Here is a 27137-nt window from a genome sequence, read left to right as displayed (position 1 = left end):
GTCGCCGGATGACGAGTGTTTTGCCTGGGAATATACAGCTTCGCTGTAATTGCGCTCGTATAGTGCATTTTAACATTTTACACTTTTTAGGCACTCTGAGGTAAACCAAGGTTTTCTGGCCTTGCGCAGCCACAATGTAATTTTGCAAGGAAAGCGTTCATTATACGCGCTTAACAGTCGTTCTAAAAAAAAAGAAAAAAAAAACAATACGTACCTTGCCAACGTCGGCGGCGCGGAAAACGTCGTCCCATTTTATTATACACAAACAGTTAACAGATTAAGGGTATCAGAGAATATATGCCGAAAAGGGGTTGAAGTTTGCCTTTCATCCCAAAGCTGAAATTCCTTATAACCCAAAGCGAAATATATGAGGTAGGAGGTACCTTATATGTGGTTTAACAACACCCGACTAGGCAGGTTCGTTTGTGGCACTTGTTACGTTAACTCTAAAGAGTTCGCTAAAGTGAGCCTGTCTGCGAGCGGATTTCTGTAGAAATAGCGAATGTGTTAGTTTCCTATACATCGCACAATTCGGAAAAACGTTAAGCACGTCAATGTTTAAATTGCCACCAAAGATCGGTTTGTAATCATTTTCATTGCTCCAAGAGAAGATACTATTTCAAATATAAAAGAAGCAGGCACGTTTCCCTTGTGGGGGCGGTAAATGTCAGGAAAATGCCCTAACTATATCTCTTAGTAATTCATACTCACCAGTCAGCACAGATAATGTCTGAAATCTTTGACATTTGAACACCTTTTATTTGAAGCATAGGACTATGACGAATCATATCACTGTTGTTCATGAAATCAGGTATACAAAGCAACTCCTGTTCATCACAATACCGGGTTTGAGGGACCATGGTAATGTGAAAACAAAACTCGAAAAATTCAAGCAGTGTCGTCATTTAGTCTTCCTTATTCCTTGCTGCCTGCGCGTTTATATGAAGAAAATAAAAGGGGCGCAGTTTTTGTAAACTGATAAGCTAAATTCCCCTGGCGTTCAAAATCTTGCAGCCAATGTCGGTTTATTCTTCTTTGATTTCAATGACGCGGGGGAGGGGAGATAAAGATTCCATTATCTGGCTGGCTGAATCGCCCGCATTTCTCGGTAATTCCTTCAAAAATCTACGCGAACCTTCAGTTAGCGTCCTTCTTTCGTGCAGCAGTTTGTGCGAGTAGACTTTTTTAACGGCAGGCATAAGTGTTCGTTAACATGGTGAGAAGTTCCTGAGCAACCGATGTCGACTGCTGACAGACATTTTCCACGCTCTGCCCGTACAAAAAAGGTATTGAGAAGTCATTGAAGTATAGTTGGTCAATGTCGAGTTTTTTATTGAGGAAATATTCAGTTTGTTGGAGAATTGTTGGGTTGAGCGTTGAGGGCTCTTGAATATTGGCCACTGAAATTTAATTAAAACACCATCGCGTATCTCAATGTTGAATAATTGTTAAGTTACCATTGAATGTCCATTGTGCTTAGACGGCCCGTTGTGTTTGTTTTGTTGAATGGTTGTTGGGTTACCATTGATTTTGCGTTGAATTGACGTAGTAGTTCCGTTGACCTGTTGTTGAGTTATTACTGCCAACGCACTGAAAAGTACATTGTGGTCCAATTGAGATGGCGGGGATTTCAGAAGTCGCCATTGAAATATTATTGACGTTTTGTTAGGCTAGAGGATCTATATATACATATATTGAAATTGCTTTGCTGTTCACACTTATATGCCTAGGTGCCTGCTCATAACTTTCCCAACCACAAACAATAGCAAAGGAGAGACTGATCAAATTGAAGTACCTTTATTTGCACTAAAGATGCGTGGGCATGAAACATTATTACTGTACATAAGGCACCACTACATCAAACGCGGAGACATAGGCTAGTACCTACAGCACTGTAGCAGTGCAAATACATTTGAAAACCTATGAATATGAATTCAATCAAAACGATCATTGTGGTCTTCACTTTCGACCTAAGTTTATGACTAGAAGGCAAAGCGACTCAAAAGGCAGGGCTTAAGCATACCCTTGTAACAACCAGCTATGAACACATGAACACTTGAAGCTGCTTTCGTGTGAATACACAAAAGACATCTGAATATGTTACATTAAATTGTTTCGCACACTGACACATCACAGGATGAGCTACGGCTGACTGTGAGAAGGCAAATAACAGACTTGATACAAATGACTTCACGTAAATATATACAAGCTTTAGCACACGTCTTTCACCGCGATTAAAATTTAATGAAGTACCAAAGTAGATTTGCGCGAGCTTTCTGTCTTCGAGATGTATATATTTTCATGTTTGCGAATTATTTTATAAAATAACATCATTTAACTTAGCTATTAATTGACAAGACATCATTTAGAAAGTTGTCGGGCATGGTGAACACCTGAATCATATATTTCTGACGTGCAAGGTTTGCTATCTTCAGAAGTAAACTTGTAAACCTTTTGTTTAATGAATGCAGCTTATTTCCCTGGCACAAGTGAAGAAAAAACAGTACACCATTTGATTATGCTAATTCGGGGTACAGAAGACTTTGTTGGTGGCATTTCCTCAATTTTCTCAAGCTCCCCAGCACCGCCTTCATAAAACACAAGTCAGCTAAGACTGCGCCCAGGTCCCATCCTTACTCCCCCCGCACCTTCGGAGTTCCCTGGGTGGCCTCAGTTGACCACTTTTCGCCAGAGTGACACGCCTCACAATTAACCAATCACCACTACAGTCGACTTTGACTGTCAAGGTGTTGACTGTCAAGCCAAGTCCTTTCCAGACTGGGGCTCTACCACGCGCAACTTCAGCGCCACTGGGACTCACTCTCTGTACACTGGCGTGAGCGACACGAAAGTAGAGGGCACCCGCGATTCATCATGCACGTCCTGTCCCTTGGTCGATCTCACTCAGAAACGGACTCTTTGATGATGGCACTTCTAAACACGACAACTAACAGACCAGAACCAATGTCTACAAACCGACTGGGCTGACAGCGAAAATGCGAGGCCCGAGGCTCACCGGTAATGAGGGTCAGTCACTCTTCTCAAACATTGACCTATTTTCCAGTGTCCAGTTAAGTATTCATTCACGAAATGCCAAGTTTTCTGCACCATCTCCGCCACTACTTGATGCCGGGGCTATTGTAATGCATGGGTCATAGGAACACATGAGGAAAGTCCATTCCATCACGGCCGAGTACGCCTCGAGTGGTCTCCGGCGATCGCCCTCATGATGCCTGAACGGTCGTGTCCAATCACCAGGCGAGCTACCACACCACGCGCTTTCCGGTCGCAATGACGCCGAAACGGCGTGAGCGAGGTTCACCCATTACCACTCGCGAAAATACGGCGCCGACGGCACCTCACCGGGCGTATAGCTCACGTCCCTCGACCACATTTCCAATGCATCTCAGGTTTCAGGCGTCCCCGCCACGGCGACGCAAGCATTGACGACACAACCACGCGTAACCTTGCAACATGCGCGTTTGCTTCTTTCGCGTACTTTGTGCCACGAGGCCGTGCAACATTCGTCCGCAGCGTCAGTGTCAGGCGCGTCCACCACAGAACTTTGTGCGACCCCCATCGCCTTCACCAGAGCTCAGACTCTGTCTATGCAGCGTGGCGCCCTGTCGCGGTGCCGATGTGGTGACGCACCGATGACAACGAAGTCCGAGAAGGCGCGAGCGGAACGAGCGCACGAGGAGAAAAAGAACAGAAAATTGGAGTAGTTGGTTCTTGCATTTTAACGTGGCATCGTCTTTTTTCAACTTCAAAACTTGAATTTTTTCAAAATTGAACGTCACTGCCACGCTCGTAACAGACTTAAATGGGAGTATTACCTCGCCGGGCTGACGAGCTTACAGTCCTCTTCATTTTGGACACATTCCTCGGAACCAGGCATGTAGTATTTCCCATCGATACAATGGCACTTGTTGCCGAGAAGATGGCACTTCTTCTCGCCGGGAGGACAGGTGCATTGAGCGCAAGTGCTGTGGGAAGAAAATGCGGGATTTGTTGGATAAACCGAGAGCAGACTATTTCAGTTATAATAAAATTCGCATTCTTCGAGATTTTCACGAAGTTCGCTGCATGTTTGTCAGTGTCTCTGCTTGTTTGTCTATCGGTAGGTAGCTTCCTTCACGTCTACTTGGTTCACTTGGTAGTCCATGACTTTATGGGTAACGCACCGGCTGCTATAGTTAAGGAAGTGGCTTCAAAACGATCGTTGGACCAACTTCGTTCCCTGTCTATGTGCCCCTGTGTATGTGGCGCTTCTCATTGAACACTTTTGATGCCAACACGGTTACCTGGTTTTGCGTCACTGAGTATTTGCCGCTATTCAATCAGAAAAAAATAAACTGATTTAAAATATCTCCTTTGCAGGGGCAAATCCAACTCATGAAATATAGAATCACTCAAATTTGTTCAACTGCATATACACATAGTCGCCATGCGCGTATGTTGCCGTCATCAGGGTAACAATTAAGTAGTTGTGGATAATCGGAATAGTCTTCAATGTATATAGAAGCTATCCAGCGAGGTGCAAACTCCCTGTATATATATGTATGTATGTATATATATATATATATATATATATATATATATATATATATATATATATATACGCGAAAGCATTGTTACTGCCATGCAGAAATGTTCAACTCGTTATGTTTATCTGCTTGGCGATTTCAATTTTCCCCAAATCAATTGGCCATGCTTGTCATCGTCGTGCAAGCACGCAACCGATTTCATTGAACTAACTTTGGACTTAAATCTTTCTCAGGTAATCAATCAACCCACCCGTGACAATAACCTCTTAGATTTGGCACTAACTACCGCACCTGAAATCCTGTGTCCTTTGTTAATTTCTGACGGTATCAGTGACCATAAGCTGCTTCAGCTGACGCTCCGAATTCCCATGTTATTCACTGGGTTTTAACATAAAAAAATTCGGGATAACAACAAAGCTAACTACGCTTCCGTCAACACTGAACTTCAGTTATTTCTCAGTGACTCATTCTTGCCGTCTTTTTCCCAACGTTCCGTTAACGAAAACTGGATACTTTACAAAGACAAATTACTCGCTCTCGCCGACAAATATATTCCGTACGTTTCGGCAGTGAACGACAAATCTAAACCATCGTTCAATAAAAAACTTCGAACACTACGTAATAAAAAAAAACGTCTGTACCGCAATGCTATAAATCGGGCAAGCGAGTCCTCATGGAGCAAGTACAAAAAATTCCTTAGTGAATAAACTTTAGCCTTGCGCACTTCTAAAGACAAGTACTTCGCGCACGACGTACCTTCTCTCCTGAAGACTAATCCGCGTAAATTTTGGCAAACGTTAACACCCGGTAACACTTCTGATATTTCTCTGCTAGACGACAAACAACAACTTCTTTCAGACGGGGAATGTTCATCACAATTTAACGCATATTTTTCTTCTGTTTTTACAAGGGAAGACCATTCCGCTATTCCAGTGGTTCCGGATTAGTATTACCCATTTATGGCACCCATAAATATCTCAACTGAAGGCATTGTTAGCCTCATTAACTTGACTTAAAACCACATCTGCTTGTGGTATTGACAATATTAACACTAAGCTATTAAAAAACACAGTATATACTTCAAGTGCCATCCTATATCATATCTTCAAGCAGTCCTTGTCGTCTGGTGTCTTGCCCGTTGACTGGAAGATTGCGAAGGTTGTTCCCATGTTTAAAACTGAAGATAGACATAGGCCTGAAAACTATCGCCCAATATTGCCAACATCTGTGTCATGCAAACTATTTGAACACATAATCGCCTCGCACATTTACACGCACCTAGGAAAAAATAACTTTTTCTTTCAGAAACAGCATGGCTTCAGGAATGGCCTATCTTGTGAAACACAGTTAGTAGAATTTACCACCGGCCTACATGTAGCAGTATGAACAACAGTAAACAAATAGACGCCATTTTCCTGGACTTTTCAAAAGCATTTGATCGCGTTGCCCATTGCCGGCTCATTTCTGAGATATCTCATCTAGGTATCGACTCACTAACCCTTTCTTGGCTTAGAAACGTTTTATCGCTTCGTCGCCAATTTACCATTGTTAACAATTGTCCTTCTCCTGTCACTGAGGTCACTTGTGGTGTACCACAGGGGAGTGTGTTGGGGCCTCTGCTTTTCCTAATATTTATTAACCACCTACCTTCAAACATTTCCTCCTGCATACGACTGTTCGCCGACGATTGCCTTGTTTACCGACAAATTAATTCTATTAACGATCATACCGCCTTGCAGCATGACCTTCACATTATTAGCGACTGGTGTAATATATGGAAAATGTCTCTTAACCCTTACAAATGAAAATAATATATCGTTCTCACGCAAACGCACTAGCTCCATATTCACATACACCATAAATAACACGAACCTGTCACGTACCGCTACTTACAAATACCTTGGTGTAAACCTCACTTGTAACCTTTCTTGGTCTCCGTATATCACTACAATTTGCGCAACTGTTCTAAAACCCTTGGCTTTCTGAGGCGCAACATGCAAAATTCATCTGCTGACGTGCGTAAATTACCATACCTGACATTCGTACGCCCGCAATAAGAACTTGCATCAGCTGTATGGTCACCACACCTAGAATATTTAATAACCATGCTGGAACGCATTCAGAATAGAGCTGCCCGATATATAACTGGGAATTTCGATCGAAAGTCAAGTATAACGCAGATAAAGCTCAACATTCGTTTACAGCCCCTCGACATCCGCCGGAAGATGGCTTTGCTCTGTCTATTTCACAAATATGTTCATTCCGATAAGCCATGCATATTACCCCTCCAAACCCCCGTCCGTACGTCCTCAAGATTACATAATCATCTTAGCTTCAAGCGCATTTTCGGTAAAACCACTGCTTTCAATTTATCTGCTGTACTTCGTGCCATATCCCACTGCAATGGTCTTCCCGATGATATCGTCACGATAACTGATCGTAAAATACTCCGTGAACGCCTGTTCGTGCTTTTTACATAATCTCCTACTTTTTATACATCTGCTATGCTTGAGCATGCTGTGCTTTGTTTTGTTTTTAGTGCAGCCACGGCACAGTTGTCTTAGGTTTATTTTTGAGTTGTCTCCATTGTACCGAACAGTTCTTTGTTACATTGCCCCCCTTACTGAATGCCCGACAAGGCCTGTAAGATGTTTTTTAAATAAAAAATAAATAAACATATATATATATATATTTATATATATTACAGCGGAAGCTGTCATGGACCCATCCAATAGTGGTTGTGACACGCTTATGCGCTGCAATTACCAAGGTACACACCGCGGCCGCACATTTAATTTACTTAAAGACAGGGACACATTTTTGAACCTTTTACGCAGTCGGAGAGAGATCGCTGCGAGCGCGCTCTGCGGTGAGAGATAACCGACGTCACTGCCGGCGAAGCCAATGGCGCGCCCCAGCTTTGCTGTGAGATTATTATGTCACCATGATGTAGAAGAAGAAGAAGAAGTTTATTTTTACCACATAAGTACACTGATATATACAACGTGGTAGGGATGGCAGGATAAAAGCTGCATAACGGCAGCTTGACTAGTCCTACCTCCCCATGAACAACAGGCAGCAACATGGCAAGATATTCATAGTACATTCTTGTGGCAAGGTCAATATATAGATATTCACAGACGCATATATATACACACATTTATACATATATATAATACATACACACATGCATATACGCATACATGTCGCCTTAAACCCTGTTCCCCACTGTGTCTCTTCCCTGGAATGATACGTAGATGGATGTATATGGTCTATATGCGTAAGCATTTCTATGCCAGCCCAACGAGAAACTTGTCCACCCGTGACGTAAGATGAATGCAATGGCACATACCCTCCTAAACAATGGCTCATACCCCCGTAGTACGGTTTCTGTGGTCGGACCACGAGTGTTTCACCTAGGAATAAACAGCTTCGCCGTAGAAGCGCTCGTAGAGTGCACTTTAAGCTTTTATAGCTTTTAGGCGCTCTGATGTAAGCCGAGGTTTTCTGGCCTTCCGATGCCACTCTCTAATTTTGTGAGGAAAACATTCGTTATACGTGCTTAAAAGTCGGTGTACAAAAAAAAAACAATAGGTGCCTTGCTGACGTCAGTGCCGCGGAAAACGTCGTCTCATTTCGCTATAGACAAACAGTTGACAGATAAAGGGTATCAGTAATTATGTGCTGAAAAGGGGTTCAACGGTTGAACTTGGCCTTGCATCCCAAAAATGAAATTCCTTATAGCTTAAAGCTAAATGAGATAAGAGGTAGCATATGTTGTTTAAGGACACCCGAGCAGGCAGGTTCGTTTGTGGCACTTGTTATGCTACGCACCATCTCAGCCACTACATGATGCCGGGGATATATTAATGAATGCGTCACTAGGACCACACGAGCAAAGTCAATTCCATCACGGCCGAGTACGCCTCGAGTGGTCTCCATCGATCGCCCTCATGATCCCTGAACGGTCCTGTCCTATCACCAGGCGAGCTACCACACCGCGCGCTTTCCGGTCGCAATGACGCCGAAATGGCGTGCACGAGATTCACCCCTTACCACTCGCGAAAATACGGCGCCGACGGCACCTCACCGGGCGTATAGCTCACGTCTCTCGACCACATTTCCAACGCATCTCAGGTTTCAGGCGTCCCCGCCACGGCGACGCAAGGATTGACGACACAACCGCGCGTCACCTTGCAACATGCGCGTTTGCTTCTTTCGCGTACTTTATGCCACGAGGCCGTGCAACATTCGTCCGCAGCGTCACTGTTAGTCGCGACCACCAAAGAACTTTGTGCGACCCCCATCGCCTTCACCAGAGCTCAGACTCCGTCTATGCAGCGTGGCGCCCTGTCGCAGTGCCGATGTTGTGACGCACCGATGACAACGACGTCCGAGACGGCGCGCGCGGAACGAGCGCTTGAGCAGAAAATGCACAGAAATATCGAGTAGTTGCTTCCTGCATTTCTACGACGCATCTTCTTTTTTCAACTTCAAAACTTCAATTTTTCAAAATTCAACGTCGCTGCCATGCTCGCAACGGACATAACAGGTTGTCTTACCTCACCGGGCTGACGAACTTACAGTCCTCTTTATTTTGGACACATTCGTCGGAACCAGGCATGTAGTATTTCCCATCGATACAATGGCACCTGTTGCCGAGAAGATGGCACTTCTTCTCGCCGGGTGGACAGGCGCATTGAGCGCAAGTGCTGTGGAAAGAAAATGCGGGGTTGGTTGGATAAACCGAGAGCAGACTATTTCAGTTTTAATAAAATTCGCCTTCTTCGAGATTTTCAGGAAGTTCGCTGCATGTTTGTCAGTGTCTCTGCTTGTTTGTCTATCGGCAAGTAGCTTCTTTCAAGTCAACTTGGTTCACTTGGGAGGCCATGGCTTTATGGGTAACGCACCGGCTGCAATAGTTAAGGAAGTGGCTTCAAAACGTTCGTTGGACCAACTTCGTTCCCTGTCTATGTGCCACTGTGTATGTGGCGCTTCTCGTTGAACCTTTTTCATTTTGATACCAACATGGTTACGTGGTTATGTGTCACTGAGTATTTGCCGCTATTCAATGAGAAAAAATAAAATTATATTGAATATCTCCATTGCAGGGGTGAATCGAACCTATGAAGTATAGAATCACGCAAATTTATCACACATTCCTACAAATCACGTAGTTCCCAGACGCGGATTTCGCCGTCATCAGGGTAACAATTAAGGAGTTGTGGATAATCGGAAGAGACTTTAATATAGGATATATCCAGTGAAGTACGAAGTCCGTGTTTATTTTTTTTACAGGGTCAGCTGTCAGAGGCCCATTCCTATAGTGTTTATGACTCGGTTATGTAGTGCAGTTACCAAGTGAGAATCCGGGGCCACACATTGCATTCATTTAAAGTGAGACCCAATTCTGAACCCATTGCGAAGTCGGAGAGAGATTGCTGCGTGCGCGCGGTCTGTGGCGAGAGAGAAACGACGTCACTGCCGGCGAAGCCAATGACGCGATCCGGCTTCGCTGCGACATAATTATGTCATCATGTTATTGTCTTAGCCCGGTCCTCCACTGTGTCTTTTTCCTGGAATGATACGTAGATAAATGTATATGTTTTGTATGCGTAAGCATTTCTATGCGTATCCAAAGAGAAATTTGTCTCTCCGGCACGTAGGACGAATGTATACCCCCGCAATACGGTTTCTGTCGCCGGATGACGAGTGTTTTGCCTGGGAATATACAGCTTCGCTGTAATTGCGCTCGTATAGTGCATTTTAACGTTTTACAGTTTTTAGGCACTCTCAGGTAAACCAAGGTTTTCTGGCCTTGCGCAGCCGCAATGTATTTTTGCAAGGAAAGCGTTCATTATACGCGCTTAACAGTCGTTCTAAAAAAAAGAAAAAAAAACAATACGTACCTTGCCAACGTCGGCGGCGCGGAAAACGTCGTCCCATTTTATTATACACAAACAGTTAACAGATTAAGGGTATCAGAGAATATATGCCGAAAAGGGGTTGAAGTTTGCCTTTCATCCCAAAGCTGAAATTCCTTATAACCTAAAGCTAAGTACATGAGGTAGGAGGTACCTTATATGTGGTTTAACAACACCCGACTAGGCAGGTTCGTTTGTGGCACTTGTTATGTTAACTCTAAGCAGTTCGCTAAAGTGAGCCTGACTGCGAGCGAATTTCTGTAAAAATAGTGAATGTGTTAGTTTCCTATACATCGCACAATTCGGGAAAACGTTAAGCACGTCAATGTTTAAATTGCTACCAAAGATCGGTTTGTAATCATTTTCATTGCTCGAAGAGAAGATGGTGTTTCAAATATAAAAGAAGCAGGCACGTTTCCCTTGTGGGGAGCGGTAAATGACAGGAAAATGCCCTAGCTATATTTCTTAGTAATTCATACTCACCAGTCAGCACAGATAATGTCTGAAATCTTTGAAATTTGAACACGTTTAATTTGAAGCATAGGACTATGACGAATCATATCACTGTTGTTCACGAAATCAGGTATACAAAGCAATTCCTGTTCATCACAATACCGTGTTTTAGGGACCACGTTAATGTGAAAACAAAACTTGAAAAATTCAAGCAGTGTCGTCATTTAGTCTTCCTTATTCATAGCTGCCTGCGCGTTTATATGAAGAAAATAAAAGGGGCGCAGTTTTTGTAAACTGATAAGCTAAATTCCCCTGGCGTTCAAAAACTTGCAGCCAATGTCAGTTTATTTTTCTTCTGTTTGAGTGACGCGGGGGAGGGGAGATAAAGAGTCCTTTTTCTGGCTGGCTGAATCGCCCGCATGTCTCGGTAATTCCTTCAAAAATCTACGCGAGCCTTCAGTTAGCGTCCTTCTTTCGTGCAGCAGTTTGTGCGAGCAGACTTTTTTAACGGCAGGCATAAGTGTTCGCTAACATGGTGAGAAGTTCCTGGGCAACCGATGTCGACTGCTGACAGATATTTTCCACGCTCTGCCCGTACAAAAAAGGTATTGAGAAGTAATTGAAGCACAGTTGGTCAATGTTGAGTTTTTTATTGAGGAAATATTCAGTTTGTTGGAGAATTGTTGGATTGAGCGTTGTGGGCTCTTGAATATTGGCCACTGAAATTTATTTAAAACACCATCGCGTATCTCAATGTTGAATAATTGTTAAGTTACCATTGAAAGTCCATTGTGCTTAGACGGCCTGTTGTGTTTGTTTTGTTGAATGGTTGTTGGGTTATCATTGATTTTGCGTTGAACTGACGTAGTAGTTTTGTTGACTTGTTGTTGAGTTATTACTGCCAAAGCACTGAAAATACATTGTGGCCCAGTTGAGATGGCGATGATTTCAGAAGTCGCCATTGAAATATTATTGACGTTTTGCTAGGCTAGAAGATTTTTATTCATATTTTGAAATTGCTTTGCTGTTCACACTTATATGCCCAGGTGCCTGCTCATAACTTTCCCAACCACAAACAATACCAAAGGGGAGATTGATCAATTTGAAGCACCTGTATTTACACTAAAGATGCGTGCGCATGAAACATTATTACAGTACATAAGGCACCACTACACCAAACGTGGAGACATAGGCTAGTACCTACAGCACTCTAGCAGTGCAAATACATTTGAAAACCTATGCATATGAATTCAATCAAAACGATCATTGTGGTCTTTACTTTCGACCTAAGTTTATGACTAGAAGGCAAAGCGACTCAAAAGGCAGGGCTTAAGCATACCCTTGTAACAACCAGCTTTGAACACATGCACTCTTGAAGCTGCTTTCGTGTGAATACACAAACGACATCTGAATATGTTACATTAAATTGTTGCGCACACTAAAACATCACAGGAAGAGCTACGGCTGACTGTGAGAAGGCAAATAACAGACTTGATACAAATGACTTCCCATAAATATATACAAGCTTGAGCACACGTCTTTCACTGCGAGTAAAATTTAATGAAGTACCAAAGTAGATTTCCCCGAGCTTTTTGTCTTCGAGATGTATATATTTTCATGTTTGCCAATTTTTTTATACAATAACATCATTCAACTTAGCTATTAATTGACAAGACATCATTTAGAAAGTTGCTGGGCATGGTGAACTCCTGAATCATATATTTCTGACGTGCAAGGTTTGCTTTCTTCAGAAGTAAACTTGTAAAACGTTTGTGTAATGAATGCAGCTTATCTCCCTGGCACAAGTGAAGAAGAAACATCACACCATTTGTTTATGCTAATTTTGGGGTACAGAAGAGTTTGTTGGTGGCATTTCCTCCATTTTCTCAAGCTCCCCAGCACCGCCTTCATAAAACACAAGTCAGCTAAGACTGCGCCCAGGTCCCGTCCTTACTCCCCCCGCACCTCCCGAGTTTCCTGGGTGGCCTCAGTTGACCACTTGTCGCCAGAGTGACACGCCTCACAATAAACCTCTCACCACTACAGTCGACTTTGACTGTCAAGGTGTTCTGTTTCAGCGCCAAGAACTTGTGTCACCAAAAGCCAAGTTCTTTCCAGACTCGGGCTCTACCATGCGCAGCTTCAGCGCCACTGGGACTCACTCTCTGTACATTGGCGTGAGCGGCACGAAAGTAGAGGCCACCCGCGATTCTTCATGCACGTCCTGTCGCTTGGTCGATCTCACTCAGACCCCGGACTCTTTGATGATGGCACTTCTAAACACGACAACTAACAGACCAGAACCAATGTCTACAAACCGGCTGGGCTGACCGCGATAATGCGAGGCCCGAGGCTCACCGGTTATGAGGGACAGTCACTCTTCTCAAACATTGCCCTATTTTCTAGTGTCCAGTTAAGTATTCATTCACGAAATGCCAAGTTTTCCGCACTGTCTCAGCCACTACATGATGCCGGGGCTATTGTAATGAATGCGTCACTAGGACCACACGAGCCAAGTCAATTCCATCACGGCCGAGTACGCCTCGAGTGGTCTCCGGTGATCGCCCTCATGATCCCTGAACGGTCGTGTCCAATCACCAGGTTAGCTACCACACCACGCGCTTTCCGGTCGCAATGGCGCCGAAACGGCGTGCGCGAGGTTCACCCATTACCACTCGCGAAAATTCGGCGCCGACGGCACCTCACCGGGCTTATAGCTCACGTCTCTCGACCACATTTTCGACGCATCTCAGGTTTCAGGCTTCCCCGCCACGGCGACGCAAGCATTTACGACACCACCGCTCGTGACCTTGCAACATGCGCGTTTGCTTCTTTCGCGTACTTTGTGCCACGAGGCCGTGCAACATTAGTCTGCAGCGTCACTGTCAGCCACTACCACCAAAGACCTTTGTGCGACCTCCATCGCCTTCACCAGAGCTCAGACTTTGTCTACGCAGCGTGGCGCCCTGTCGCGGTGCCGATGTGCTGACGCACCGATGACAACGAAGTCCGAGAAGGCGCGAGCGGAACGAGCGCACGAGGACAAAAAAGAACAGAACATTCGAGTAGTTGCTTCTTGCATTTCAACGTGGCATCGTGTTTTTCAACGTCAAAACTTCAATTTTTCAAAATGTACCGTCACTGCCACGCTCGTAACAGACATGAATGGGAGTCTTACCTCGCCGGGCTGACGAACTTACAGTCCTCTTTATTTTGGACACATTCGTCTGAACCAGGCATGTAGTACTTCCCATCGATACAATGGCACCTGTTGCCGAGAAGATGGCACTTCTTCTCGCCGGGCGGGCAGGTGCATTGCGCGCATGTGCTGTGGAAAGAAAATGCGGGGTTGGTTGGATAAACCGAGAGCAGACTATTTTAGTTATAATAAATTTCGCCTTCTTTGAGATTTTCACGAAGTTCGCTGCATGTTTGTCAGTGTCTCTGCTTGTTTGTCTATCGGCAGGTAGCTTCTTTTATGTCAACTTGGTTCACTTGGGAGGCCATGGCTTTATGGGTAACGCACCGGCTGCTATAGTTAAGGAAGTGGCTTCAAAACGTTCGTTGGACCAACTTCGTTCCCTGTCTATGAGCCACTGTGTATGTGGCGCTTCTCGTTGAACGTTTATGATTTTGATGCCAACATGGTTACGTGGTTATGTGTCACTGAGTATTTGCCGCCATTCAATGAGAAAAAAATTAACCTATATTAAATATCTCCATTGCAGGGGCGAATCGAACCCATGAAGTATAGAATCACGCAAATTTATCACACATTCCTACAAATCACGTAGTTCCCAGACGCGGATTTCGCCGTCATCAGAGTAACAATTAAGGAGTTGTGGATAATCGGAAGAGACTTTAATATAGGATATATCTAGTGAGGTACGAAGTCCGTGTATATTTTTTTACAGCGTCAGCTGCCAGAGGCCCATTCCAATAGTGTTTATGACTCGGTTATATACCGCAGTTACCAAGTGAGACTCCGGGGCCACACATTGCATTCATTTAAAGAAAGACCCAATTCTGAACCTATTGAGAAGTCAGAGAGAGATTGCTGCGTGCGCGCGGTCTGTGGCGAGAGAGAAACGACGTCACTGCCGGCGAAGCCAATGACGCGATCCGGCTTCGCTGCGACATAATTATGTCATCATGTTATTGTCTTAGCCCGGTCCTCCACTGTGTCTTTTTCCTGGAATGATACGTAGATAAATGTATATGTTTTGTATGCGTAAGCATTTCTATGCGTATCCAAAGAGAAATTTGTCTCTCCGGCACGTAGGACGAATGTATACCCCCGCAATACGGTTTCTGTCGCCGGATGACGAGTGTTTTGCCTGGGAATATACAGCTTCGCTGTAATTGCGCTCGTATAGTGCATTTTAACGTTTTACAGTTTTTAGGCACTCTGAGGTAAACCAAGGTTTTCTGGCCTTGCGCAGCCGCAATGTATTTTTGCAAGGAAGGCGTTCAGTATACGCACTTAAAAGTCGTTCTACAAAAAGAGGAAAAAAAAAACAATACGTACCTTGCCAACGTCGGCGCCGCGGAAAACGTCGTCCCATTTTATTATACACAAACAGTTAACAGATTAAGGGTATCAGAGAATATATGCCGAAAAGGGGTTGAAGTTTGCCTTTCATCCGAAAGCTGAAATTCCTTATAACCTAAAGCTAAATACATGAGGTAGGAGGTACCTTATATGTGGTTTAACAACACCCGACTAGGCAGGTTCGTTTGTGGCACTTGTTATGTTAACTCTAAGGAGTTCGCTAATGTGAGCCTGACTGCGAGCGGATTTGTGTAGAAATAGTGAATGTGTTAGTTTCCTATACATCGCACAATTCGGGAAAACGTTAAGCACGTCAATGTTTAAATTGCCACCAAAAATCGGTTTGTAATCATTTTCATTGCTCCAAGAGAAGACGGTATTTCAAATATAAAAGAAGCAGGCGCGTTTCCCTTGTGGGGAGCGGTAAATGACAGGAAAATGCCCTAGCTATATTTCTTAGTAATCCATACTCACCAGTCAGCACAGATAATGTCTGAAATCTTTGACATTTAAAACCTTTTATTTGAAGCATAGGACTATGACGAATCATATCACTGTTGTTCACGAAATTAGGTATACAAAGCAATTCCTGTTCATCACAATACCAGGTTTTCGGGACCATGTTAATCTGAAAACAAAACTTGAAAAATTGAAGCAGTGTCGTCATTTAGTCTTCCTTATTCCTAGCTGCCTGCGCGTTTATATGAAGAAAATATAAGGGGCGCAGTTTTTGTAAACTGATAAGCTAAATTCCCCTGGCGTTCAAAAACTTGCAGCCAATGTCGGTTTATTTTTCTTCTATTTCAATGACGCGGGGGAGGGGAGGTAAAGATTCCATTATCTGGCTGGCTGAATCGCCCGCATGTTTCGGTAATTCCTTCAAAAATCTACGCGAACCTTCAGTTAGCGTCCTTTCGTGCAGCAGTTTGTGCGAGTAGACTTTTTTAACGGCAGGCATAAGTGTTCGTTAACATGGTGAGAAGTTCCTGGGCAACAGATGTCGACTGCTAACAGACATTTTCCACGCTGTGCCCGTAAAAAAAGGTATTGAGAAGTCAGTGAAGTATAGTTGGTCAATGTTGAGTTTTTTTATTGAGGAAATATTCAGTTTGGTGGAGAATTGTTGGGTTGAGCGTTGAGGGCTCTTGAATATTGGCCACTGAAATTTAATTAAAACACCATCGCGTATGTCAATGTTGAATAATTGTTAAGTTACCATTGAAAGTCCATTGTGCTTAAACGGTTTGTTGTTTGTTTTGTTGAATGGTTGTTGGGTTACCATTGATTTTGCGTTGAACTGACGTACTAGTTTTGTTGAACTGTTGTTGAGTTATTACTGCCAAAGCATTGAAAATACATTGTGGCCCAGTTGAGATGGCGAAGATTTCAGAAGTCGCCATTGAAATATTTTTGACGTTTTGTTAGGCTAGAGGATTTTCATTCATATATTGAAATTGCTTTACTGTTCACACTTATATGCCCAGGTGCCTGCTCATAACTTTCCCAACCACAAACAATAGCAAAGGACAGATTGATCAATTTGAAGTACCTTTATTTACACTAAAGTTGCGTGCGCATGAAACAATATTACAATACATAAGGTACCAGTACATCAAACGTGGAGACATAGGCTAGTACCTACAGCACTCTAGCAGTGCAAATACATCTGAAAAGCTATGCATATGAATTCAATCAAAACGATCATTGTGGTATTCACTTTCGACCTAAGTTTATGACTAGAAGGCAAAGCGACTCAAAAGGGAGGGCTTAAGCATACCCTTGTAACAACCAGCTTTGAACACATGCACACTTGAAGCTGCTTTCGTGTGAATACACAAAAGACATCTGAATATGTTACATTAAATTGTTTCGCACACTAACGCATCACAGGAAGAGCTACGGCTGACTGTGAGAAGGCAAATAACAGACTTGATACAAATGACTTCACGTAAATATATACAAGCTTTAGCACACGTCTTTCACCGCGATTAAAATTTATTGAAGTACCAAAGTAGACTTGCCCGAGCTTTTTGTCTTCGAGATGTATATATTTTCATGTTTGCCAATTATTTTATAAAATAACATCATTCAACTTAGCTATTAATTGACAAGACATCATTTAGAAAGTTGTCGGGCATGGTTAACACCTGAATCATATATTTCTGACGTGCAAGGTTTGCTTTCTTCAGAAGTAAACTTGTAAACCTTTTGTGTAATGAATGCAGCTTAACTCCCTGGCATTAACACGAACATTGATCACGAGAAGAGTTTTGCCACAATTAGTTTTTCCACTTTGTTGCAGACATTTCTAGTCATGGTCTGTCATAGCAATGGTTTAACGCCTCGTTCACCTAGGCTATGCGCAAAGAGATAGAAAGTCGTAAGGGAAAGGCAGAGAGGTTAACGAGGCTGAGCCCGGTTGGCTACCCTGCACAGGGGAAGCGGGTAAGGGAACTGAAAGTGGAGAAGGAAGGACTAAGGTGACAGTGTCCACTGTTACGCGCAGAAGCGTGCACCACTGGGTCAGTCACTGGCGGCCATAGAGGCTGGTGCATTTCAAGAACCGCATCAGCGCATTTGTGGCCTTGCACATAGCAGACGCACGAGACCACGCACCCACGATCTTCTCCTCTGCTAGAGTACGGTCGTCTTAGTGGTCCAAAGGTGTACGAAGGGCACTCCTTTCGTCTTAGTATGTAGGGATGTCATACAGAATATGTTTGGTGTTTCTTCGACACCACATCTGCTACAATTGGGACTGTCCGCCACTCCGATTAGGAATGAGTAAGCCTGTGTGACACAAACACCTACTTGCAAGCGGCACATTAGCGTTTCCTCCTGTCGGTTACTCACGAAAGTTCACGCACAACTGTATAAACCTCTTTTATTAAACTGCACTATTTTACTTCAGTCAGCGACCCATGACATAAGCGAGAGTATTGCATGCACTTCTTTTCTTCTTTCCATGATGCATTTAATTGTATTCGTCTATTGCGTCTATGCGCCTTTGGCACCAGTATCACATTTTTTTCAGGTCTATTTTGTGTGGACGCCACATAAATTACTCACGTTAGCGTTACTAACCACCACTACCACACACCCCGGAAGCTTGTGAAACCGCAAAAAAAAGCTACAGATAAACGTTCGCTGTGTCGCCCCGGCACCTAAGAATGCTCGTAATAGTGGAGAAATGTGATTCTTACGTGATGCGGTTGGGGAATATGCAGTCCTTCACCTTTCGGGCGCATTGGTCGGCCCCAGGAAGGTACAACGCCCCATTGATGCATTCACATTGGCCGCCGAGCATGCTGCACTTTGCAGAGCCGTCCCCACATATGCATGTAGCGCAAGCACTGCGGTAAGACAATGCGATGAATAAGAAGAATCCGACAGGATCCTGCCTCTGCTCTTCCATCACACTCGTGTTACATCTTTTCGCTCTTTACCCTCCTCCCCGACGATAACGTTAGCTTCTTCAGTTTTCTAAAGCAGATTCAACGCGCTGCCAGAGCACCACACTCTGTGCGAGATAGCCTACTAACCATGGAATGTGACCGAAGCAGCAAAGGAAAGCCATTATTCTAAAACAGGGCTGCACCGGCTTGACCTTAGGATAGAATTCTCTTCTCTTCATTACTGCTGGATAATATTGATTTTCCATTTCTTGGATCATTAACAAGGGTATTTCATCGTTTTGGATCAAAGAATGTAAAATACATTTTCTTTTCCAACGCTGAAGCTTGCAAAATAGCTTCCCATAGGAAGTTGCAAGTCCTTGTTACGTGTTTAGCGCGTCGAGCTCCATACCATGGAGAAAGAAATGCATACATTAATGATGTTGATGAAAAAGCACTGAAACAAGTATATTCATTCAGTGAATATATTTATTTTGTTATAATCGCCGTAGTTATTATTTCTTTTATTGCACGTGTTTTACTGGTTTCTCTGGAGTGCCCATGTTAGGTGGATCTATATAGTCATATTGTCACGTGGTAATGACGGTGAAGAAAGAACACAGTAGCAGTACTGTGAAAGACAAAACTAGCTTTTATTGGGCGAACCTGTGCTCACAAAACAGGCTACACTTAAAGGACAACGATAGCGGCGAACACAGCCGGCGATCGTCGAAAATCTGATCAGCGGCTCAAGCGCGTCGCCTTTTATAGATCAGTCGTGGAATGTTCCAGATTAACTTATGGAACCCGCGTGTCTTCCACAAAGTTCTACACCATTCGTGTCACGCGATGAAATCAGATAACACAAGGTTCGACGACAACAGACACGCGGATAGAAGCGTCGATAACTTTCCAGAAACGTCGGATACATGCAGTCGCGTCCCTCACTGTGCAATTACAGTTGTTAAGCGGCGAAACGCGGTTGCCCGATAAAGATAAGTACACGTGTCATTACCCCCCTCTTAAAAATCATCGACCCAATGCTGCAAACAAACGAAAGTAACAAAGAGAAGCACTCGTAGCAAAGAAAACAACAAACTAAGGAAGTTCATCAGCGTCCGTAAAATGGTTTAAGGCGCACCACGTGGACCACTTCAGATCGTGCGCGGCGCCGCTGTGAGTGCGAAATGCCGTCTGGCACGACCTCATAGTCTAGTGCGCCAATACGTCGGATGACCTTGTAGGGTCCGAAATAGCGTCGCAGCAGCTTCTCACTGAGTCCTCGCCGGCGTGTCGGGGTCCATACCCAAACACGGTCGCCGGGCTGGTACTCGACGAAGCGTCGTCGGAGGTTGTAGTATCGGCTGTCGGTCCTCTGTTGGTCCTTGATCCGCAGGCGGGCGAGCTGTCGGGCTTCTTCGGCGCGCTGGAGATTGCTAGCGACGTCAACATTCTCTCCGTCAATGACTTGGGGCAGCATGGCGTCGAGCGTCGTCGTCGGGTTCCTGCCGTAAACCAGCTTAAACGGCGTGATCTGTGTTGTTTCTAGCACCGCCGTGTTGTAAGCGAAGGTTACATACGGCAGGACCGCGTCCCACGTCTTGTGCTCAACGTCGACGTACATTGCTAGCATGTCGGCGATGGTCTTATTCAGGCGCTCCGTGAGACCATTCATTTGCGGATGGTAGGCAGTTGTCGTCCTGTGGCTTGTCTGGCTATATTGCAGAATGGCTTGGGTGAGCTCTGCTGTAAAAGTCGTTCCTCTGTCGGTGATGAGGACTTTTGGGGCGCCATGTCGCAGCAGGATGTTCTCGACGAAAAATTTCGCCACCTCGGCTGCGCTGCCTTTCGGTAGAGCTTTTGTTTCAGCGAAGCGGGTGAGATAGTCCGTCGCCACGACGATCCACTTATTCCCAGATGTTGACGTCGGAAACGGCCCCAACAAATCCATCCCAATCTGCTCGAATGGTCGACGAGGAGGTTCGATCGGTTGTAGTAACCCTGCTGGCCTTCTCGGTGGTGTCTTGCGTCGTTGACAGTCTCGGCATGCCTTGACGTAGCGGGCGACGTCGGCGGTCAGACGCGGCCATTAATACGTTTCCTGTATTCTCGACAGCGTCCGGGAGAATCCGAGGTGTCCAGCAGTTGGATTATCGTGTAAGGCGTGCAGTACTTCTGGACGCAGCGCCGACGGAACAGCAAAGAGGTAGTTGGCGCGGACTGGTGAAAAGTTTTTCTTCACGAGTAGGTTGTTTTGAAGCGTGAACGAAGACAGCCCACGCTTAAATGCCCTAGGGACAACGTCGGTGTGCCCTTCCAAATACTCGACAAGGGCTTTTAGCTCCGGGTCCCCTCGTTGTTGATCAGCGAAGTCTTCCGCGCTTATTATTCCAAGGAAGGCGTCGTCATCCTCGTTATCTTGCGGCGGCGGGTCAATGGGGGCGCGTGATAGGCAATCGGCATCTGAGTGTTTTCGTCCGGACTTGTATGTTACAGTAATGTCGTATTCTTGTAGTCTGAGGCTCCACCGTGCCAGCCGTCCTGAAGGGTCCTTTAAGTTAGCTAGCCAACACAAAGCGTGATTGTCGCTGACCACTCTGAGTGACGTGTCATGTAGGTAGGGGCGAAATTTCGCTGCAGCCCAAACGATGGCGAGGCATCCCTTTTTCGTTGTGGAATAATTGCCTTCCGCTTTTGACAACGACCGGCTAGCGTAAGCTATCACGTGTTTATCTCCATATTTTCTCTGGACTAGGACGGCACCGAGGCCTAGGCTACTGGCGTCAGTGTGAATTTCGGTATCGGCGAGCTCGTCGAAGTGCGCAAGTACGGGCGGCGACTGCATGCGTCGTTTGAGTTCTTCAAATGCGTCGGCCTGCGGCGTTTCCCACTTGAACTCAATGTCACATTTAGTTAGCTGTGTCAGCGGCTCAGCGCTGCGTGAAAAGTCCTTGACAAATCGCCTGTAGTAGGCACACATGCCAAGAAATCTACGCACTGCCTTCTTGTCGGTGGGCTGCGGGAACTTTGCGATGGCAGCTGTCTTCTGCGGGTCGGGGCGGACTCCAGACTTGCTGATGACGTGGCCGAGGAACAGAAGCTCATCGTAGGCGAAGCGACACTTTTCTGGCTTCAGAGTGAGCCCTGATGACTTGATGGCCTCGAGTACGTTTGCAAGCCGCCTAAGGTGACCGTTGAAATTTTCGGCGAAGACAATGACGTCATCCATGTAAATGAGACAGGTCTGCCACTTCAATCCTGCTAAAACCGTGTCCATGACGCGCTGGAACGTTGCAGGCGCCGAGCACAGTCCAAATGGCATAACCATGAACTCGTAGAGGCCGTCTGGGGTGATGAAGGCGGTCTCTTCGCGATCTCTTTCGTCGACTTCTATTTGCCAATAACCAGACTTGAGGTCCATCGACGAGAAGTATTTAGCGTTGCAGAGCCGATCCAATGCGTCGTCTATCCGTGGGAGGGGGTATACATGCTTCTTCGTGATCTTGTTCAGTCGACGATAATCGACACAGAAACGTAGGGTTCCGTCCTTTTTCTTTACCAGGACAACAGGGGATGCCCACGGGCTTTTCGACGGCTGGATGATGTCGTCGCGCAGCATTTCGTCGACTTGTTCTCTTATAGCTTCACGTTCCCGCGTCGAAACTCGGTAAGGGCTCTGGCGTAGTGGTCGAGCGCATTCTTCGGTTATTATGCGATGCTTTGCGACTGGTGTTTGTCGAATCCTCGATGACGTCGAAAAGCAGCCTTTGTATCGTCGAAGCAGACTTCTGAGCTGTTGCTGCTTAATTACGGGGAGACTTGGACTTATGTCGAAATCTGGCTCGGGGACTGCAGTCGTCGGGGTAGATGCGACAGAATCCGAGAGGACAAAGGCATCGCTGGTTTCCACAATTTCCTCGATGTATGCGTTGGTCGTGCCCTTGTTGATGTGCTTGAACTCCTTGCTGAAGTTTGTCAGCAGCACTTTCGTGTTTCCTCCGTGCAGTCGAGCAATCCCTCTTGCGACGCAAATTTCACGGTCGAGCAGAAGACGTTGGTCGCCTTCGATGACGCCTTCTACGTCAGCGGGTGTTTCGGTGCCGACCAAAATAACAATGCTGGAGTGAGGCGGGATGCTCACTTGATCTTCGAGCACACTCAAGGCATGGTGACTACGAGGGCTCTCCGGCGGTATCGCTTTATCTTCCGACAGCGTTATTGACTGTGACTTCAGGTCGATGATTGCGCCGTGTTGCTTCAGGAAGTCCATACCGAGAATGACGTCTCGTGAACACTGTTGGAGGATAACGAAAGTGGCAGGGTAAGTTCGGTCATGAATGGTTATTCTTGCCGTGCACATTCCAGTGGGCGTGATGAGGTGTCCTACTGCGGTGCGAATTTGAGGGCCTTCCCATGCAGTCTTAACCTTCTTCAACTGGGCGGCGATGTGTCCACAGATCTCCACCTAAACTTAGATTCTTCATTTCAGACTGACGTAATTTACTTAGATTTTTCAAAGGCTTTCGACCGCGTCCCTCATCACCGACTAGTGTCCAAACTTTCTTGCCTTCATCTCGACCCTCTAATCCTATCATGGATCATTTGCTTCCTGACAGATCGCCTCCAGTTCACCTGTGTTGGCGGTCGCTGTTCAGATACTACCAAAGTAATATCCGGTGTACCACAGGGATCCGTCCTCGGCCCACTCCTTTTTCTAATATACATTAACGACCTCCCAACAGACATATCATCCACAATACGTCTATTCGCCGATGACTGTGTTATTTACCGTCGTGTCACTACTAACACTGACCAATCCATTCTGCAAAATGACCTAAATTCTATTGACAAGTGGTGCTCACGCTGGATGATGGATCTAAATGTCTCCAAATGCAAGTTAATGCATGTATCACGTAAACGCTCTACATCCAAATTTCTATACTCCTTGGGCTCTGTGAATTTATCCGAGGTCGACAGTTACCGCTACCTTGGCGTTATCATCACTAACAAACTAAATTGGTCGAACCACATCCAACAAATAACCGCCGATGCTTCAAGATCCCTTAACTATATTAAAAGATCCCTATCCTTGTCTCCTCCGTCGATTCGTAAACTAGCATATGAAATTTTCATCCGTACCAAGTTAGAATACGCGTCTGCAATTTGGAATCCACATCAAAAGTACTTGACTGACACTTTAGAAGCTACTCAAAATCGTGCCTCCCGCTTTATCTTATCGAATTATGACAACACTATCAGCGTTACTAACTTAAAGTTATCCATTGGTCTACCCCTTTTAGCATTAAGACGCACAATTTCGCAACTCTGCCTATTCCATAAATTGTACTATAACTTTCCTGACCTTCGTTCCTCACTTTTATTTCCACCCATTCGCTCATCACATCGTCTATTCAATTCTTTATGTATCCAACGCCTTCATGGTTCTACAAACGCTTTTAACAAATCCTTCCTTCCCTCTGCAATAGAACAATGGAACTCGCTCCCGGAATCCATTGTTGTAGAGCGAAACCCTTCGAAATTTCGAGAGTTACTAACCACCCATATTTGCAGCTAATCATGCAAAAACCTGTACTTCTAGTGTCTTTTCAGTTGTTGCCTTTGTCTTTTTGCTTTGTACATGACTATTCATTCGATGTTTGTATTATTGTTTTGCCTCCCCCTTATGTAATACCCCAAATGGGGCCCTTAAGGGAATAATAAATGATGATGATGATGACGGAGTAATCAGCCCCTGTGTCCACTAAGGCGGTAACCGCGTGTCCGTGGAGAAGCACGTCGAGGTCGGTGGTTCTTTGTCTGGCGTTGCAGTTGGGTCTTGGCCTCGGATCACGGCTGCGTCGTGTTAAACTGAAGCTTGAACGTCGCGTCGTGAAGTCGTCTTTCGTCGGTATAGTCTTGGCTTCCTGACTTCGTCGGGACGGCGGCATGTCGTCATTAGGTCATCGAGATAGTTGCTTCGTGGTCTTCGTCAGCGGCGGAGGATCTTCGCCAGTTCGACGAACAGCAACCGCACCTCCATCGGTTGCTGCTTTTAGTTTTCCGGATATGGGCTGACGGACCGGCCGCGGGCTGGGCCAGTGTATGGTCGGCGCTGCGGCGACAGGTAGCGGCCTGGTGACGGCGAACGGGAAGCTCGTCGATGGCTCCACTGAGTGGCGGCGAGGTCGTCGGCGATATCGCGAGGTCGTTCGCCAATCTGTGGCCGCGGCGCGTTAACGGCGAAACCTCGCAGTCCAATCTCCCGGTACGGGCATCGGCGGTACAAATGGCCGGCTTCCCCGCAGTGGTAGCAGAGCGGGCGGTGGTCAGGAGCGCGCCAAACGTCGGTCTTCCTCCGGTAGGTGCGCTGGGCGACGGGTGTTCGTGCTGGCGGCGGCGGCGGCGGCGGACGATGAAACTGCGGCGTGACAGGGCCCTGGCGCGGTCGCGGAGGGGGGCCTTGACGGCGTGCGACGGCGGCGTAGGTCACTGCTTGCGGCTCGGGCTGCGGCGATTCAGGGGCTACTCCAAGTTGTTGTTGGAGTTCCTTACACACGGCATCGGCAATCGAAGCCACTTGAGGCTGTGATGATGGGGACAGCTTTTGTAGCTCCTCCCGCACAACAGTTCGGATAGTCTCGCGTAGGTCGCCGGTGGTCAGTGACTGAAGTCCGGCGTAGTTTGTCGCGTTCGTGCGGCGGTCGAATTGCCGGTTTCGCATCTAGAGTGTCTTCTCGATGCTGGTGGTCTCGCGAAGAAACTCGTCAACGGTCTTCGGTGGGCTTCATGCCATCCCGGCAAAAAGTTCCTCCTTCACACCACGCATGAGTAGGCGAACTTTCATTTCCTCGGCCATATCCGGGTCAGCGTGGCGGAACAGACGGGTCATTTCTTCCGTAAAGATGGCAGCGTTCTCGTTTGGTAGCTGCACTCGGGCGTCCAGCATAGCTTCGGCCCTCTCCTTGCGCACGACACTTGTAAAGGTGCGCAGGAAGCCGCTACGGAACAGGTCCCACGTAGTCAAGGTCGACTCCCTGTTCTCAAACCACGTTCTGGGGGTGTCTTCTAAGGCGAAGTAGACATGCCGGAGCTTGTCGTCGGAGTCCCAGTTGTTGAATGTCGCGATTCGCTCGTATGTCTCCAGCCAGGATTCCGGGTCTTCAGTCGCTGCTCCATGGAAGGTCGGTGGGTCCCGGGGTTGTTGTAGGATAACGGGGGACGCTGGGGCAGCCATTGAGGTTGTCTTGACCGCAATCTTCTTTGTCGCCTCAGGTGGAAGTCCGTGCTCTGGGGGCAGTCCTTGCAGTCTGCGGCTAGCACGCTGGTCTTGGGCGGTGTCGGTTTTGTCCTCGGGCTTCGGGCTTGGATCGCGGCTTTGCGGGGGCGTTCGGTACATGAACGCACTAGCACCTCCACCAGATGTCACGTGGTAGTGACGGTGAAGAAAGAACATAGTAGCAGTACTGTGAAAGACAAAACTAGCTTTTATTGGGCGAACCTGTGCCCACAAAACAGGCTACACTTAAAGCACAACGATAGCGGCGAACACAGTCGGCGATTGTCGAAAATCTGATCAGCGGCTCAAGCGCGTCGTCTTATATAGATCAGTCGTCGATTGTTCCAGATTAACTGATGGATCCCGCGTGTCTTCCACGAAGTTCTACACCATTCGTGTCACGCTATGAAATCTGATAACACAAGGTTCGGCGACAACAGACACGCGGATAGAAGCGTCGATAACTTTCCAGAAACGTCGGATACATGCAGTCGCGTCCCTCGCTGTGCGATTACAGTTGTTAAGCGGCGAAACGTGGTTGCCCGATAAAGATAAGTACACGTGTCAATATTTTATCTGTACGTAACCCCACATCGTCTTGACTGGCACTTCCAGACGAATAATGGTGCTTCCTCAGTGAATGCTGCTTTGGATGGCCTTAATGCATCAGCAGCTCTTGACTCCATAGAGCTGTTCAAAGGTCAAGCGATGAAGTGATTGCACTTGTGGAAGTGTGACTGGTAGCATTTGTCACCGTGTGATTGAGCTGCTCCCGTGTATCCCTAGAAGCGACTTTTCAGGCTCGTCGACCCTGCTGCGGTGATTAGCCCACATTGTTGGAACCATCCCTGGCAGAGGTCAACGTCCGAATTGCCAAATGGTGAAGGTTGACCGAAAGCGAGGCGGCCCTGCTACGAGATTGAAAAATTGCGGCCCCTGCCATTGGTCAAGCACCGGTGGCTCTGTACAGAGAAGGAAAGCTGTAAAAGA

At 46.1% G+C, this 27137-nt stretch overlaps 2 protein-coding genes across 9 annotated transcripts in view; both read right to left on the bottom strand.

Annotated features, from left to right (window-relative positions):
- Positions 1 to 27137, bottom strand: part of LOC135914492 (kielin/chordin-like protein) — a 584091-nt gene that overhangs the window by 398761 nt on the left and 158193 nt on the right. The gene's annotated exons all lie outside the window — the stretch shown is intronic.
- LOC135914491 (multiple epidermal growth factor-like domains protein 10) overlaps positions 1 to 27137 on the bottom strand; it is a 164316-nt gene that overhangs the window by 37458 nt on the left and 99721 nt on the right. For 3 of the 7 annotated variants that reach the window (XM_070523573.1, XM_070523574.1, XM_070523578.1), the window contains exons 9-12: positions 18680 to 18829; positions 14103 to 14252; positions 9110 to 9259; positions 3837 to 3986 (exon numbers count right to left, since the gene is read on the bottom strand). In XM_070523573.1, the coding sequence (XP_070379674.1) occupies positions 3837 to 3986; positions 9110 to 9259; positions 14103 to 14252; positions 18680 to 18829 (600 nt within the window). The remainder of the gene's footprint in view (positions 1 to 3836; positions 3987 to 9109; positions 9260 to 14102; positions 14253 to 18679; positions 18830 to 27137) is intronic. The other 4 variants (XM_070523575.1, XM_070523576.1, XM_070523577.1 and 1 more) reach the window with 4 other exon arrangements.

The sequence above is a fragment of the Dermacentor albipictus genome, chromosome 8 (genome assembly GCF_038994185.2).
Source record: "Dermacentor albipictus isolate Rhodes 1998 colony chromosome 8, USDA_Dalb.pri_finalv2, whole genome shotgun sequence".
NCBI lineage: Eukaryota > Metazoa > Arthropoda > Arachnida > Ixodida > Ixodidae > Dermacentor > Dermacentor albipictus.
Note: the sequence above shows the minus strand (reverse complement) of the source record. Positions and strands in the feature narration are given on the sequence as shown.